General features: G+C 43.3%; 1 protein-coding gene across 1 annotated transcript; it reads left to right on the top strand.

The window, feature by feature from the left end:
- Positions 1-130: 130 nt before the first annotated feature.
- On the top strand, positions 131-16,230 carry SDHA (succinate dehydrogenase complex flavoprotein subunit A). The gene is made up of 15 exons (XM_063398533.1): positions 131-285; positions 2,968-3,054; positions 3,343-3,504; positions 4,286-4,429; positions 4,558-4,722; positions 5,846-5,994; positions 8,101-8,225; positions 10,394-10,562; positions 11,143-11,338; positions 12,122-12,293; positions 13,611-13,729; positions 14,102-14,213; positions 14,794-14,924; positions 15,439-15,552; positions 15,886-16,230. Exons 1-15 carry the CDS (start codon positions 220-222, stop codon positions 15,970-15,972), a joined length of 1,998 nt encoding a protein of 665 aa, XP_063254603.1. The 5' UTR covers positions 131-219; the 3' UTR covers positions 15,973-16,230.
- Positions 16,231-17,460: the final 1,230 nt, after the last annotated feature.

The following is a 17,460-nucleotide window of genomic DNA, read 5'->3' on the forward strand; positions in this document are numbered from 1 at the left end:
AAATGGCAGTAACTCAGTTCTAGGTTTGGGGGTGGTGCGTTAATGTTCTTTACGCTCAAAAGAGGAGCTGTTTAGGAATCGGGAATCACGCAGCTCTTGGGTGGGGTGGAATCGCTCTGGGGCGCCCCCCTGGCGGCACTGTTGGTCTGTCCCGCCGAGCCCCGCGCGTGCGCCCTTCACGCCCGCTCTCTTCCCCCCCGGTAAAGTCTGCGGTGCGTGATGGCGGCGGCGGCTGCGCGGGGGCTGGCGAAGCGCTGGCTGCGCCCGGCCGCGGCTTCCCGGGCGGTGAGTCCCTGTGCCTGCCCTTTTCCTTGCTCCTGACTGTGTCCCTGTCCTTGCCCTTGTTTATGCCCTGCTTTTCCGCCGGCGGCGGCCGGGCTCCGGTGTCTCCTCCGTGACCTTGTCGCGCCCGGTGATCTCCCCACCCCCAGCAGGTTCGGTTCCTCCGGTGCTGTTTTGGAGCGGCACCGACCTCGCAACTCGTGTCCCTAGGGCAGGTTCCTGGGAGTAGGTGGCTGTGGGCACGGCTGGGCCGCGCCTCCCGGCTTGGGAAGCAAGCGCCGTAGCCTGAGGGCCTGAGCAGCGTTTTGAGGGAGGCAGCAGCGGGAATGGGATGTGCCGGGGAAAGGCCCTGGAGGAGCCTGGCAGGTGCGGTCCGAGCATCGGGATAGAAAGCTCGCCGCAGATTCATTCTGTATCAGCAACAGCGTGCACAGGAAGATCAGGGAAGTGATTGTGCTCCTGTACGCGGCCCTGCTGAGGCCACACCGAGGTGTCTTCAGTACTGGGCTTCTCAATTCACGAGGGACATGGAGGTGCTGGAGCAAGTCCGGAGAAAGGACGCAAAGCTGGGGAAGGGTCTGAGTACGAGTCCTGTGAGGAGCGGCTGAGGGAGCTGGCGTTGTTTAGCCTGGAGAAAAGGAGGTTTAGAGGGGAGTTTGTCACTCTCTGCAACTGCCTGAGGAGAGGCTATAGCTAGATGGGGTCGGTCTCTTCTCCCACGCAGCTGGTGACAGGAGAAGAGGAAATGGCCTCAAGCTGCACCAGGGGATGTTCAAGTTGGGCATCAGGAAGAATTTTTGTAAAGGAAGGGTAATTAGACATTGGGATGGGCTGCCAGGGAGAAGGCGGAGTTACCGTTCCTGAAAGTGTTTGAGGAAAAGCTCGATGTGACACTTAGTGCCATGGTCTAGTTGACACGGTGGTGTTTGGTCATTGGTTGGACTCGATGATCTCAGAAGCCTTTTCCAGCCTAATGCATTCTGTGATTGTGGACCTGTGTGGGAAGCCAGTGTATAGCTGAGCTGCTTGAACCTGGCTGGTGACTATGCCCAAAGGGCTGCTGAGGAGTCTGGCAGGTTTGTGTTAGGGTGCTGTAGGTTGTGAGTGAGGGCTTGTTCCTCTCCATGGTGAAGTGGGAGTTTTCAGTTTCTTTCCACTGTTCTCATCCTCATGCCCATAACGAGCTTGGGATTACAAAAGTGGCCTGTAGTTGTGTTACAAAGGAAGTGCAGAAAAGACAACTACAGAGAGAAGGAAAGGCTTTAAAGAGTGTCTCCACATTTTAGATGGCAGTGAGCTGGCCCTGATTGGACCTTTAGTTTCAAAAGGGCCACAGTCTTCCTGGTGGCATAACAATTCAGGATTACTGCAATCAGTGTTTCCTTCAGACTTAGTGTGACATCTTTTTCTGCTTTGTGCACTTCTGTTCCAGCTCAAAACCTGGTAACACAGCAGTGTGGAACAGGGAGAGAGTAGCTGCCTGGAGGAGAGTACTGGTGGAACTCCTGATGAATAGGTGTTAGGAACTGGTCTCATTCTAAGAGGACTGCAGAAACCAGAAATGTGCTAGCAAGTGTAAATTGTGCACAGTAGGTTTGCTGTTATGCAAGAAGATAATTTGAGGAAACTGATCTGAGAAATGCCAAAACTGGGTTGAGGAAAGTGTCCTGGAGTTCACTTCAGAGTCAGGGAAGAGGTGGACATTTGGGGAGGGAAGAGCTGCTTGTTAGCATATCGTAAGGTGGTGGGACCATGAATGTAACAGCTGCAGATATCAATCCAGTGCATTTTAGATTATATTTCAAATAAGGAAGTGCTGATGTCACTGGATAGGGCACTGATGTGGCTTTGTGTTGCTGTTCTCAGCAATCATACATGCTGAGTTAGGCTTACTTTTTGAACTGTGTAAAGAAGGAACACCAGGTTCCGATACAATACGGAGAGCTGGAGACTAACATTCTGATTGTTTTAATCTGTCAAAGCAAAGTTTGCATACTGAATAGGTTTGGGTGTGATGTTTGTTGGTTTGGTTTTGAACAAGTCAAGGATTAGGGAGTGACATTGCAGAAGGGTAAAACTTGCATCCTTGTGCTAAGTTTATGTGTTAATAAATGGTTCTAAATTGGTCACTAATTTCATAAAGAATAAGAAAAATATCTCTGACTTTTGAAGCAATGCTTAGCTGGAGGAGAATTCCCTACAACCTTTTTTAGTTTTCAAAACTGTGACCACCTGAAATAATTCAAATTCTGAAGATTACTTGACAGGAGAGTAATTTTCCATTACTTCCCATGGTTCCCACAAAAGCTTCATCTTTGCTTAATTATGAAAAAACTGCAAGAATACTTCAGCATTAATTGCAGACATATTCTTCTGTCAGTGCAGCCTCAGACAGGTCGGAGAGGCTGCTCACTGTTGGTGAAGTCGGTAATGGATAGTCTGAGACACCCTGTTAGCTGCAGACTGTTCTCATCAGTCAAGCCTTTTTTTTATTATATGGCATGATTATGGGAAAGCCAGAACTTCACTTTAGAGCAGGTAGCTCTAAAATACATGAATAGTCTCGTCTATGTGCTACCAGTGGTCGGTGAAGATTTGTTATAAATGGAGGGTAGCTGAGAGTGCCCTAAGTCTGTGCTCTGGAAATGTTTGTTCCATAATCGTTGTCTTGGCTTCTTTGCACAGTGGCCAGCGGCGTGCCAGGCTCCTGCACGGAACTTGCACTTCACAGTCTACGGAAAGAAAAATGCCTCCACGAAGGTGTCGGACTCGGTAGGCCTGGACTTTTTATATTGTGATTCAATGAGGCACTTCATGCTTGACAGACATGAAACTTTCGGCTTTTAGAGGAGCTTTGTGTTCAAGTACTTTGTGACACTGAGTTGCTGAAATGCTTGGCTCTTTTTAATGACAGTTTGCAATCAAGAGACTATAACAGATACAGCAATTGCTGCAAATGTCTGTTGAGAACATTATACTGATCCTGCTTGTGTTTTTATGAAACTTGTTTGACTTATCTTGAACTGTTTATGATCATAACAAGGTGATTTATTTTTCCAGATTTCTACCCAATACCCAGTAGTGGACCATGAGTTCGATGCCGTTGTTGTGGGTGCAGGGGGAGCAGGTCTGCGGGCTGCCTTTGGTTTGTCAGAAGCTGGCTTTAACACAGCCTGTGTTACCAAGCTCTTCCCCACCCGCTCTCATACTGTTGCTGCACAGGTGAGAAATGAGGCAGAACAAATGTTTGAAAAATGCCTGCTGTCAGCTGATTTGGATGTAGAATAATCACAGAATGGTTTGATTGGAAAGAACCTTAGAGGTTACCCAGTTCCAACGCCCCTGCCATGGCCAGGGATTCCACCCATTAGATTAGATTGCTCAGGACCCCACCCCACCTGGCCTTGAACACTTCTAGGAACAGGGCACTTGAACATCTTGTTTCAAGATCATGCTTCCTTTTAGAAATATTGCATATTTAGTAGAAACTTTTTGGAGGGTAGTATATCATAGAATCAAACTTAATCATGATCATTAAGCTTGGGAAAGACCTCTAGTATCATAAAAGTCCAACCACTAGCCTATCACTGCCAAACTTTATATTAAGTGCAGGTACATTTCATTTTGCTTCCAAGCTAATGACCTTGCAAGACACTTCTTTGTAATCTCATTTCCAGTTCTTAAAATCCTTATTTGGCCTTATGCTTTCATGTCATTTTGCTGCCTCTTTTTTCTTCCCCATTTCTAAACATTATCAAAATGCAGTGCTGCTTCTCTGCCTGCAGTGTAACGGTGATTCACTGTGTTACACAAAAAAGCAGGAAAGGCCATTGAGAAACTGAGGAGTTCCACAGGTTTTTTCACAGCCACATTAAATCTGACTTGACTTTATTTCTTGTGCACAGATGCATAACTGGTATGTGATTTTTAATAGAAATGAGGTAAACCTGCTAAAGCTGTACTTGAGTAATGTAATTGCAGGCAAATGGGTTTTCATTTCCAGGGAGGGATCAATGCTGCTCTGGGGAACATGGAGGATGACAACTGGCGGTGGCATTTCTATGACACAGTGAAGGGGTCGGACTGGCTGGGTGACCAGGATGCCATTCACTACATGACTGAGCAAGCCCCGGCTGCGGTGATAGAGGTGAGGCTCACGGGGTTTGACGGCAGCTATAGTTACAAATAACACAGGCTGGCTTCCAAGGAGGTCTTAAAATAACTCGTCAATTGTGATGCACAAGAGTTTCTGATGCTTGTATTTGGGATCGACAGCTGGAAAACTACGGGATGCCGTTCAGCAGAACCGAAGAAGGAAAGATCTATCAGCGTGCGTTTGGTGGACAGAGTCTTCAGTTTGGAAAAGGAGGACAGGCCCACAGATGCTGTTGTGTTGCAGACAGGACTGGACATTCACTCTTACATACTCTGTATGGCAGGGTAAGCAGTCGTGAAGTAAACTTGGTTTGGGGTTTTGTGTTTGCATTTACTGATTTTTTTTTTTCCTTTTCCTCCCCAGAGTTTGAAAAAGAAAAATCAAAACCAAACAAACATGTAGCTGGTCTCATATGCATGAGGAATCCAGGGGAAAGGCTTATAGCAGTTCTGGGTTATCTTCCTTTCTGAGGCAATGTGGAAGGATGAAGACAGTGGATGCTAGTTAGTGTACACTGTCAGCTTTGTGGTCTGGACTAGTTCTGCACTGTTTGTACTTCTGTGGCTGTTAACTAGACCCAAAGAGAATTTCTGTAAACATTGCTCCAAAAGATCTTTTTTTTTCCAAAAAATTTGACACATCAGCATTGGGGAACTCTGAAAAGAGGTACAAACCAGCATTTTCTTTCACTCATCTTCAAACTAGGAGGGAAAGGGAAACAAAGTGTAAATGAATTAAGGCCTACTGTGCAATTCTGAGCTTGTTTTATGGCAAGTAAGTGAATAGTGTTCCAACATGTTGGCCTATTAATTCTACAGACCATAATTGAAGGAAGTTCTGGCTGTTTGAAAATGCTAGTGAGCTACGTGAAACCAGAAATCCAAGTACCTGTTAGCTACTGTTTCTTTGTTTACTTGGTAGCCAGCTAATTGCTCTCCTCCAGGTTCCCACTGCGTGTGCTGCTGCAATAGAGATTCTCAGTGCTGCCAAACACTGCTCTGATCCTGAGGGCAGGAAAGAATGTTTGACTGGGTGCCTGCTGCTCCTGCTGGTTTATTGGCTCCTGGAGGTGTTTCTCTTTTCAGTGGGCAAGCTTAAGTGCAGCGTGCTTGGACATGTGTGGAGCACTGCAGCTGGCTAAGGTGTTGCCCAGTGCAGAGTGAAAAGCCAAGTCCTGCTGCCTAGCTCATGACTGCTCGGAATTAAGTGCTTTTGCTGCTACTTGTGTCTTTTAAAGATAGAAAAGGTTAATTAGCAAATTCGTCAATAAAGAGTTATGAGGAAACAGTCTTCCCTGAGAATTGATAGGGATGTTTTTTGTCCTTTTTTGTCCACACAGCCCATGTGCATTGACAGTTTTGAAGAGAGGTTACTTAAATAAAGGTTCCTTTTCTAATTTTCCTCCAGTCTCTACGATATGATACAAGCTACTTTGTTGAATACTTTGCCTTGGACTTACTTATGGAGAATGGAGAATGCCGTGGCGTTATTGCCCTCTGCATTGAGGATGGAACCATACATCGTTTCAGAGCGAAGAACACCGTCATTGCCACTGGGTAATGTAACATTTGTGATGAAGGATCAAAACTTGGGAGTGTTACCAGCTGGAAGTTTGTGTGCTTGTACGTGTGTTCAGGTCCACAGTGTGGAGGAGATACATCAACTGACAGAACATAATTTACAGGTCCATTCCCCCCACACTGAAAGTAGTATAACTGAATTCGGTCTTTCCCTCTGAAAGAAGGCACACACTAATTTTGTGACCAAATATAAATTTGGTATGAGGTCTAACTTTGAATTCTAGAACAATGACATAAAGTAAGAATGTGTAAGAGTAACAGACATGATTCAGATCGTCTTCGATTTTTAAAACGTGCTGTTTAAAACAGACCTTGTTGCAGTGCTGTCACCATGTCTGTCTGTAGAGTTCTGAATTTCTTGTAGGAAACAGCTTCTGTCAAAATTCTGGAGACTCTATTTCATTAAGATACTGCCACTGTAATTCTGACTGGGATAAAATGACCATAATATGAGTGTAACTGAACATTCCTTGGTTGCAAAGTTTATTAGGATGCTATTTGTGTTAGTGTTCTGCTGCTTATGGCTCTCTCCTATCTATTTCAATACGAAAAGTATTTATAAATCTATCTGTAAAAGATACACTTAAAAATTTATGAAAGGTTGCCTACGTAATTTGTCTTTCTGATGTGTTTTTCATGCTTGTGTACTTTGAGGTACATGGAATATGCACGTTGTTATTTCTTCTGAGTGTTTGTCCTGAAATTGGGCCAATGGGCTGTTCTCAATAATGTTGGAGGCTAACCTAGATGTTTGCAGCATAATAATTCATGTTTAATACCTGGACAACTGTCGCGGTGCCAAGTTCGAAGCCCTTTGGCTTCACCCCGAGCCAGCCCAGGCACCGGAGCAAGCGTAGTCCGAGCTGCCCCTCAGTGGGGTGTAAGGGGTCAGCCTGTGGGTTCTTGGCCCTAGGAGAGGCCTGAACGGCAGCAGAGTATCTTGAGCGACAACGCCGAGAGCGGGAAAGGAGGATCCAGCCAGCCAGACAGTAGAACCACAACTTTAATTCCAACGAACACTGTCAGGACCAGACCGGACTGGACCCCGAACAAACGAATTCCGGAGCTTGTAAACCCTCGGGGAAGGGGAGGGGAGATGGGCGTTCCTCTTTGTGGCCTCCAATCATAACTTATCACTAGGGAAACCGGGGGTGGGGTTGCTAGCCTTGGACTAATCAGGGAGTAGGGGAGGAGTAAACTCGAGGCGGGAAAGGAGATTGACATCTAACTGATAGGACTAAAAATAACCGTCTGTAAGTGGGATGTATCAACTCATGCATATCAATTAGGGGGGAAGGGGGTACATAGAACAAAACTGTACAGCAAACTTGAATACTAAAACTCATAAAATGTTCCAACTGTTTCTCCCAGTCATACTTAAATCCAGTCCACATAGTAAACCACTCATACTTCTTTTCTGGTCTCTCCACCTCTACAAACCCTCTCCTTAATGTCCTTCTTTCCACTCCCTCACTCGCTCTCTTAAGTCTCTCGGAACATCTTCTCTCTCGTCTGTCCTTCTTCTCCTCGGCACTTTCCTCCCAAACACTTGCTTTGTCACACCGAAATCTCTGTTTCCCTTCAACTAACCCATCTAATATTTAACACATGAAACAGGGGAGAACTCAACCACCCACACCACCACAATCAACTAAGTTTTAAAATCGAATAATATAAAACCAGGACCATATGGGCAATCTAAATTGTCATTATATGCTATTTCCTATCAAACTGCTAGTGATAGTCAAATGAAAATGAATGGTATGGATTGAGAGAACTTTCTGAAATAACCTTTTTTTTGTGGCAGAAAGGCTTCTAATACTAACCTAACGATCCTGCTTTGGGATTGGTTTGCTTTTTCTTCAACTTTCTGTCACCAGCCATTTTTCAAATATGGTTAAATGAAACTGGGCTAAACCATTTTTCGTTTCTTTTCGTTGAACTAGTGCAGGAGATGGTAAAACTTAAGCACTGTTTGTATTAACCCTTTCCACTGTTGTGCAAACAGCATAGTCTAGTGGTATGTTGTGGTGATGTTTTAATTTTTCTTTTGTTAATTCTGTTAACTTTTGTGTTCCACAGTGGGTATGGCCGCACTTACTTCAGCTGCACATCTGCTCATACCAGTACTGGTGATGGCACTGCCATGGTCACACGAGCTGGGCTCCCTTGCCAGGACTTAGAATTTGTGCAGTTTCACCCTACAGGTACAGAATATGGAACAGTGCTTAAAACATTTTTTTTAATGAGTTAAACAGATTTTTATGTTGTTTTGAAATATCACAGAATCACATAATTGAGGGAACCTATCAGATTCTTTGAGTCCAACTCCTGGCCTTGCGCAGGACACCCCAAGAGTCACACCATTTGCCTGAGAGCAGTGTCCAAACTCGTGTTGAACTTTATCTGGTTTGATGCTGTAACCACTCTCCTGGGGAGCCTGTTCCAGTGTCCAGCCACTCTCTGGTGAAGACCGTTTTTCTAATGGCCAGCCTAAACCTCCCCTGACACAACTTCAGGCCATTTCCTCAGGTCACCACATAGATCCGTGCCTGCTCCTCCTCTTCCCCTCACAAGAAAGTTGCAGAATGCAGTGAGGTCTCCCATCAGTCTCCTCCAGGCTGAACCTCAACTGCTTCTCATCCAACTTCCCCTTCAGACCCTTCACCATCTTTGTTGTGCTCCTTTAGATGCTCTCTAATTGTTTAATGTCTTTCTTATACTGTGGCACCCAAAACTGCCCAACACTCGAGGTGAGGCCTCCCCAGCTCAAGCAGAGCAGGACAATCCCCTCCCTGTCCCCACTGGCCATGCTGTCCCTGATGCCTCCAGGACTGGCCCTCCTGGCTGCCAGGGCACTGCTGGCTCATGCTCAGCTTGCCACAGACCAGGCCCCCCAGGTCCCTTTCCATGGCTCTGCTTCCCAGCATCTCCTTCCCGGTGTGTCCGTACATCCAGGGCTGCTCTCTCCATCCCAGGTGCAGAATCCAGCATGTTCTCATGTACTTCGTACAGTTGGTGATTGCCCAGCCCTATTAATTGGTTGAGGCCTCTCTGCAGGGCCTCCCTGCCTCTGAGGGAATCCAGAGCTCCTCCCAGTTTTGTGCTGTCTGCAGACTTGCTCAGTATCTCTTACAATCCTGTGTCCAAGTCATTTATGAAGACGTTGAGGAGCACAGGATCTAAGACAAAGGCCTGGGGAACTCCACTAGTGACAGGTCACCAGCATGGTGTCACTTCAGGCATGATGTGCTCAAGTCAGTTTGCACTCTTCTGCAGCATTTGAGTAGTTGCTTGTGATGTGTGTTTAGACTTGTCTGCAGCTGTTGTTGAATATAAACTTGAGAGTAAGAGATATATAATATATATGTATAATATAATGTGAGAAAGAGCTCAGCTGCTCTAATTCAAAGAGCAGTGTTTAATATTTTGAGGTGCTGTGCTTACAATATTAAGAGATTTTATGAATTACAAGCTGAAACTACTTAAACATATATTTCCATTTTCCTTAATATTTTTTGATTAGCTACAAGAGCAATGGGATAGGTGCAAATGTAAGGGAATTATATACTAGTGTTTCCAATGAAGTGGAGTAGTTGAAATTAAGGTATATATTTAGGTATATATTTAGAACTGTGGTTTTCTAGCACGTGATCAGTATCTAAACTGTGAATAACAGTGATCACAAACTAGATTTGTAGCTAATTAAATGGTTCATTTTAACTCGTGATTTTATGTAAATGGCTTGCATAATTTTACAATATTATTATGTCATAGAGATCCAACGTTCCTTTGACTTAGTTAAGGTTTTTGTAGTTAAAGAAGCTTCACTGTATGACAATCATTAATCTTTCAAGATAATTATCAAGTGGATGAGTTAGTTTGCATTTTTGTTTTCTGTGATGACCAATCCTGCAGAATAACAGGTGAGCCTTCCTTCTCAAAAGGAAAAGGATACAAGGAAGCCTTTATGTTCCACGGGATTTGAGGCCATCCTATACTGCTTCAGCACAGAAGAGGGAGCAAAAATGAGCAAATGAACCTTGAGATAATCAACTTCTGGTTTATTAAAAATCTTAAAATAATTGCTGAAGGTCTACAAGGTCTTCATAAAATTCTCCTGTTGATAGGTGCAGATCACTTCCAGATTTAATATTTGAAATACTGTTGGTGTTCCAAATCAACCTGCTTACCTTTCGGAAAGAGTGTTTGAAAGGAATAACAACACTTGAGGGACAGTTCCTAGAGGTATGATTAGGGTGGAATAAAATCTGCACCTCTAATTATTTTGAGAAGCCCTTGTTTATTCAGTGTTCATCCTGCTTGTAAAGCTGTGTGGAGAAATCTCCTTTGATGGTGTTTGTGTTTTGAGCAGGTATCTATGGGGCTGGCTGCCTTATCACAGAAGGATGCCGTGGAGAGGGAGGTATTCTGATCAACAGCCAAGGTGAAAGATTCATGGAGAGATATGCACCTGTTGCCAAGGATCTGGCTTCCAGGGATGTAGTGTCTCGTTCTATGACCATAGAAATCCGTGAAGGAAGGTCAGTTAAATGCTCTTAACAAAGCTGCAGAATGAATGCTTAATCATACTAGACTGTGAAACGCAGTAGTTCATTTGTTAAGCACATGGTAATTGATGAGAGCAAGCTTTAATGACTGTTAAGCTGATCTCTCTGTGTTAGGCAGAAATCTTTCTTGTTGATTCCTAATGATACCGACAGAGAACAGATGATGTTAAGAGTCTCCTGTTTCAGTTCAGTGCATCTAGAGACAGTTGCTCAAACAAGTTTAATGTATGTGCTCTCTCTACAAACAAAATAATTTGGTGCTGTGTTCTCTTGACTCATTTCCAAGTTTTACATATTTCTGTGGAGATGTAATAGTTGAAAGTCTTCAATAATGTGAATTACTGTGAAAAGAAAGCTGGGAGTTGGAAAATGGCCTCAATTAATCCAAGTGCTGCAGTCTTATTTAATATGCTAGATATTAATTTTTGTCAGATAACATTTGAAAAAGAAGCTATTTATTTTCACAAATGAAACAAACTGGATTAAAATTGCTACTAGTGTTTATAAATTCCTGTTATGTATTCCACTGTTGTTTTTTGGTTTTTTTTGCTAGGGGCTGTGGTCCTGAAAAAGACCATGTGTACTTGCAGTTGCACCACTTGCCACCGCAGCAGCTGGCAACCCGTCTCCCAGGGATTTCCGAAACAGCCATGATATTCGCTGGAGTGGATGTCACTAAAGAGCCTATCCCTGTCCTGCCTACTGTGCACTATAATATGGGAGGTATTCCCACTAACTACAAAGGACAGGTGAGGAATGCACGCCACTTTTGGGCTGTGTTTTCATCAGCCTACTAGGAAATCACTTTCCAAATAAAAGAGCATTAAGAATGTTTTTCATAAATGTCAGGATGATTAATACCATTTTTAATAATAATATAATAATGATGTCAGAGTACTTAACACACAGTCTTTCTGGTTTTTAAAAATAACTTGATAACCATGTTCCGGTCCATCTGGAGATGGGAGTTCCAAGAAACATCTAAAATGAAGTTACTGTCAGGTCTGACAATTCTCTGTTGAGCTAAGGATAATATAACTGAACATAGATCAAAGTAGGGCTCTACTGCATTCTGTATTATTCTTCTGCAGTTCATGTAATCCAAACACTAAAGCAGATCCTCCAGTTGACACTAGTTGGAAATCAGTGTGATAGTTTCAGTGGAATTCTTCTCTTTGTGTACTTCTTAAATTTGAATGGAAAATTTTGCCTTAGAAGCATGTGCAGACTTTATTCTGTGCATTTCTGACTTGCTGCAGAATCATGGTGAAACAGAACTGTGCACTCTTCATAAGCATGTATAAGGAAATCTTGGGGTTTAGTCCTGCCTGTATTTACATACAGATGTAAATGTATATATTTGCATATTTCTACTTGCCCTTTAGAACTAAAATATTTCTGTGTTCAGAGTTGGAAGAAACTTAGGGTTGCTGTGTTCCTTCCCTACACGCACGTGGCCTTTGCAAACAAGGTTTGCAGCGTTCCGGAGTGTTTTAGAAAGCTGAGTGCTAATGGAGTGTGTGCATTGGCAGGTGATCACACACGTGAACGGTGAGGACAAGGTGGTGCCCGGGTTATACGCCTGCGGGGAGGCGGCCTCTGCGTCCGTCCACGGTGCAAATCGGCTTGGAGCAAACTCCCTGCTGGATTTGGTGGTCTTCGGTCGTGCCTGTGCCCTGACTATTGCAAATACATGCAAGCCTGGTGAGTCTCACTTTCGTAGAGACATTTGCCTTTATGATGTAATTTCTGCCCAATGAAGAGTTGTTGCCACCTGATTCAAATTTAGAATGATATTCATAGACTCTTACTTGTTAGAAAAGGAAGAAATCAGTGTTTGTGCTTTTTGTAGGTGTGTTCTTTGCCAGGCAAGTGTTTTGACATTACTGTTTGCTTTGTAATTGATCCTTCTAAAACCAGAATTGGGCCAATGCTATTGGCAAGAGCAGTTAGGACTTTTGACAAATTAATGCAGAATATTGAAAGTGAAGACTGTATTCTCTACATACTGCACCATCTTCTACATCAAAATGTAATCTGTCTTACACTTGGCACTTTTGTAAAGTGGAATTTGCTGCCACCTTGCTGATTTATTTATAGGAAGGATTGACATGCAAGTGGTCAAGATAGATACTAAATATTGTAATATCTCATTCACTGGATTATCACTGCTGAATCTTACATATTTTTAAATAAACTGATTCAGCAACAATTGTTGACCTGAAATAACAAAGAAGCAAGCCCTCCCTTCCAAACCCCAACAACACAGTGGAAGTGGCAGTTACATTGCCAGAGCAGCTCGAGTCCACAAGTAGTTTTCTTTCATCTGTTTTCTTAGTGCTTCATGTCCAAACTGCACCAACTGCAGAGACTGATGATTCCTCATGAAATCAGCCTAGATCTTGTGGTGTCTGTTTGATCCGGCTCTGTGCCAACCTTTTTTTGAATCCTTCTGTGGCTCTTTAGAGTTAGAAATCGTAGAAAGGGGTTTATTAATCTGAATGGAAAGATGCATGTGAGGTGAACTGTGCTGGTAAGGTGCTGTGTTTGCTTTGTTGCCCAGTAACACGTGGCTTCCAGATTGGAGGCAAGATGCAGAGCTCATGTCTAACTGCCAGGCTTATTGACTGGTCCTGGTCCCTTACACATCCAATAAAAGGTGGAAGGTTTGGGAGTGAGGAGACAGGGAAAGCATAGCAGAAAGTGGTAAGGACCACAGGCTTATTCCATAGTTTAGAAGAATTTTCATCAAATACTTCTTTGAAGGAATGAACAGCAGAATTTTGCCAAACCTATAAAAAACTTTCTTAATTGTTATAGGAAAGAATGGGGTTCATATTCCACTGAGAATTTTAAATGTTTGGATACAATTGGTGGGACTTCAGGAAAGTGACAGTGTGCACCTCAGAGGAAGAAAACAGATTTTTACTCAAAGCTGATTTTTTGTAATTGATAGTCTCTGAAGCTGCCAGAAACCAAACCCAAGCTTGACTACCAAACTTACTGAAATTTTCTTATTAGGAGAGCCAATTCCCCCCATTAAACCAAATGCTGGTGAAGAGTCAGTTGCTAATCTTGACAAGTTAAGGTTTGCTGATGGAAGCATCAGGACTTCAGAATTGCGACTTAACATGCAGAAGGTGAGCCTGGGGAAGCTCTCAGGGACAGGGTGGGACAAGTTGCAAGCAACTGTGGGGTTTGCTGACTTGGCAAAGTGCCCTTCAGGATTCACCATGCAAGAGTAGAAGGTGTGCGAGAAGATTGTGTGTGCAGCAAAGGTGGTATCACTTCTGTTAATTCCTTCTCTTCATGGTCATTCCCTTGTGTAGTTTACCTGCTGTATGATAGAGTGGGGTTTCAGTTGTTTGGGGTGGATGGAAGAATGTGGGGTTTTTCAGGCTGCAGACAAGTTTGAACTCAGAACAGCTCTGTATCAAGCTCTTCTGGAGCTAAGGAAGTCACATGTTTTCAAGTGCAGCATATCACACTGATACTGTTTTACTGTGTTGTAGGCAATGCAAAACCATGCTGCTGTATTTCGTACTGGTTCTGTACTCCAAGAAGGCTGTGAGAAGCTTAGCCAGCTCTATGGTGATCTGGCTCATCTAAAGACTTTTGACAGAGGTAATGTAATAGCAAAGAACACACCTCGCCCAGAGTACTTTGGGAAGAGGGGTGGTTTTTTTGGTTTTGTGTTGTTTTGGGGTTTTTTTCTGTAAACCTAATGTGTTTCTTGAATCTTTGGCTCAAGATTCTGACCATATTGAATCTTTCAAAATATTTTGTAGAGCCATACTTACTAAACATGGTAATCAGGTAAAATACTTGACCTTAACAGTAATTTGCTGGTTGAAAAATCCTTCAAAAAAGCTGAGACGGAAATTTGATTTAAATGTGAAAGGGACAAACTGCCCTCAGAACATGATGTGAAGTTATCCAAATACTAAGATGAATGATGAACTTTGTCAGAATCTTCTGAAAAGGCCAGGGAGTTGCAGAGAGGTAGCAAGGCTGTTCATAGGCTGAACACTCAGTTTTCATTCTCCAGCTGAGCAGATCACAATGCAGATAGAGACTGCCGTGTCTTGTGGTATATCTTAAAAGAATTTTGTTATTTAAATGCAACTGATGATGTACCTTTGGTTCACTCGTGCATTTTTCTTGTTTGTAGACAATCTTCCATAGTATTTTAATATTTTACCAGGTATTGTGTGGAACACTGACTTGGTGGAGACCCTTGAGCTGCAGAACCTGATGCTTTGTGCTCTGCAAACCATCTATGGTGCTGAGGCTCGCAAAGAGTCCCGGGGTGCCCATGCCAGAGAGGATTATAAGGTATTAATGTTTTCTGTGACCTGAATATACAAACTCCTGAATCTCTTTGTTATGTGTCCTCAGATGGATTATTTTCAAGTTGTAACATCTTCAGTATTAAGATTAGTGTAATATTTGTTTGGGGTCCAGTTTGTTCTGCTCTATCTCTTCTTACTTTTTATTTATGAAAGGACCAATACATGGAACACTGGGAATGATCTTGAGAAGAGTTACTCCATGTGCACATCTGAGTGATTAGAGACCTCTAAACCAGGACTATAGTAATATCATGAATGCATAAACAGGACCTAAAGATGCATAAACCGCATAATTGTCCTGTGCAAGGAAAGTTACCTTAGGGCCCTTGTTAACCGTGGGCATCTCAAATTGGACACGGGCAGTGTTAAGAGAAAGCTTGCTGTGTGTTCAGAGACATGCTGGGTTACAGGTGTAACTGTATTGCAGCTGATCTCGTGGTTGTAAAGTGATTTGCAGATACAGCTTCTGTTCTGTACCAATCTCATTTTCTCCCTAGTTACGGGTAGATGAGTTTGACTACTCTAAGCCACTCCAAGGCCAGCAGCGGAAGCCATTTGAGGAGCACTGGAGAAAGCATACCCTGTCATACGTGGATATCCCAACTGGGAAGGTACTTTGGGCTTGGTGTTTGAGGACCTTTTTTGCTGTTAACACCTGTTCTCATAACAGCCTTGGAAATTGTGATATTCCTGCACTTTTGATCTTTGGGAAGTGACTTTGCTATTGAGCTGGAATTGTGTTTCCCCTTGTGTCAGGCTAGTTCAAAAGTTTTTTTCTTCTAATGGTGACAAAACCTGATGTTGGGTGTTTAGTAGAACAGCTTTATGGTATTCCAAAGATAGAACTGAATTCTAACCCTATAAATATCTCAGCTGTTGGGATTTTTTGGATCTCATTCTGTGAATCCTGTTGTCCTGAAGTTCTTTGTTCCCTTTTGCTTTAGGTTACCTTGAAGTACAGACCAGTGATCGACAGAACGTTGAATGAGGAAGATTGCCAGACAGTCCCGCCAGCGATCCGCTCCTACTAGCAGCTTCCATCTTGCTTGAAGCCCTCTCCCAGAGGGGCCAGTGTACATAAGCATAGCACAAGCAAACCAAAATAGTGTTGGCACTTAGCAATGAATGGAAAATGCTGACAAAACTTCTCTCCAGCTTGTATTCTGCTGTGGCTTACTGTACATTTATTAAAAGTGAAATGCAGAACAGCTTATGTTGTTTCACCCATCTGTCAAAAGGGACAGCGAAAACACAAAATGTGTCTAAATAAAGTCATTACAAGTCTTGTATTTGTTTGAATGTGCTGATCTGTGTATCACTACAATGCTCTTTTTGTGAATGTGTAGTTAGTTCCATATTTTAAAGAAATGTGCTCAGTGACAGGACAAGGGGCAGTGGCACAAACTGAAGCACAGGAACTTCCATCTGAATCTGAGGAAGATGATCTTGAGAGTGGTAGAGCACTAGAACTGGCTGCCCAAAAAGGTTGTTGAATCTCCTCTGGAGATACTAAAAGCCTGCCTAAATGTGATCCCATGCAACCTACTCCGGATGAACCTGCTGGTGTGCAGGGGGGTTGGATTAGATGAGTGATCCCTTCCAACCCCAGCTATTCATTGCAATAGTTTTAGACAAGATTGAGATGCTGAATTTTGTGATATGAGGAATTAAGCATCTTACTTGCTAACTCTAAGTAATACTTAGAGAAGATGATGTTATAGTAGTAATTATAACTTTGTATTGTACTGTTCTATTGAATGAAAAAAGACTTCCATTTACTTCCTCTAATATAGAATAATATAGATAATATTATCCAATCTTTATTGTCTCTGGAACTTCTGAAGCCATTTTAGTGGCATGCCCCGTCTATTTCCCAGACTGTTCTCAGAGGAGCCAAGGGGCAAAAGACTTGCCTAAATATTAAAGCTTACAAGGCTCTCTGTGCTTTTAGTGCCAGGATGTAACTTGTAAAGCATTAACAGAGCAGTTGCTGGCAGCATTTCTTCGAATAACCCAGTTCTTGTAGGACTGAAGGATACCTGTGCAGATTGCAATGTAATGAAGCATTCTCCGTATTAGACAAAAAAATGTTTTCTTAACGGCTGAATGTTGGCTGCTCCTGGAAAAAAAAAACCCAGAATATTGGAAAACGTGAAATGTTGGAATATTGCTGCTGGTGGGTGGAAAAATGGAATATACCTTTTTTCACTCTCGAAGGGTTTCTGCTCTTTGCACCAGCGAGAGCTGTAGCACGCTGGAGCACTCTGCGTTAGGCAGGAAGCGAGGAGGGGGCTGCACCTTGACTTGGCTTTTTTTATAAAAGGAGCCTTGGCTGTCATTAGGAAGGAGGGATTATGGTTTTATACCTTAGCCTTATACCTTTTGAAAGGCTACAGTAAGGCAGAACAAGCTCATATTTTTTTTCCTCCTCCCGGAGAAATCGCTGCTGCAGCACTTTTCCCGCTGCCCTTCGCCCGGGGCGGGCGGGTTTTCCCAGGTTTTCCCAGGCCGGCGGACCT

This window comes from Prinia subflava, chromosome 1, assembly GCF_021018805.1.
Source record: "Prinia subflava isolate CZ2003 ecotype Zambia chromosome 1, Cam_Psub_1.2, whole genome shotgun sequence".
NCBI classification, from domain to species: Eukaryota; Metazoa; Chordata; class Aves; order Passeriformes; family Cisticolidae; genus Prinia; species Prinia subflava.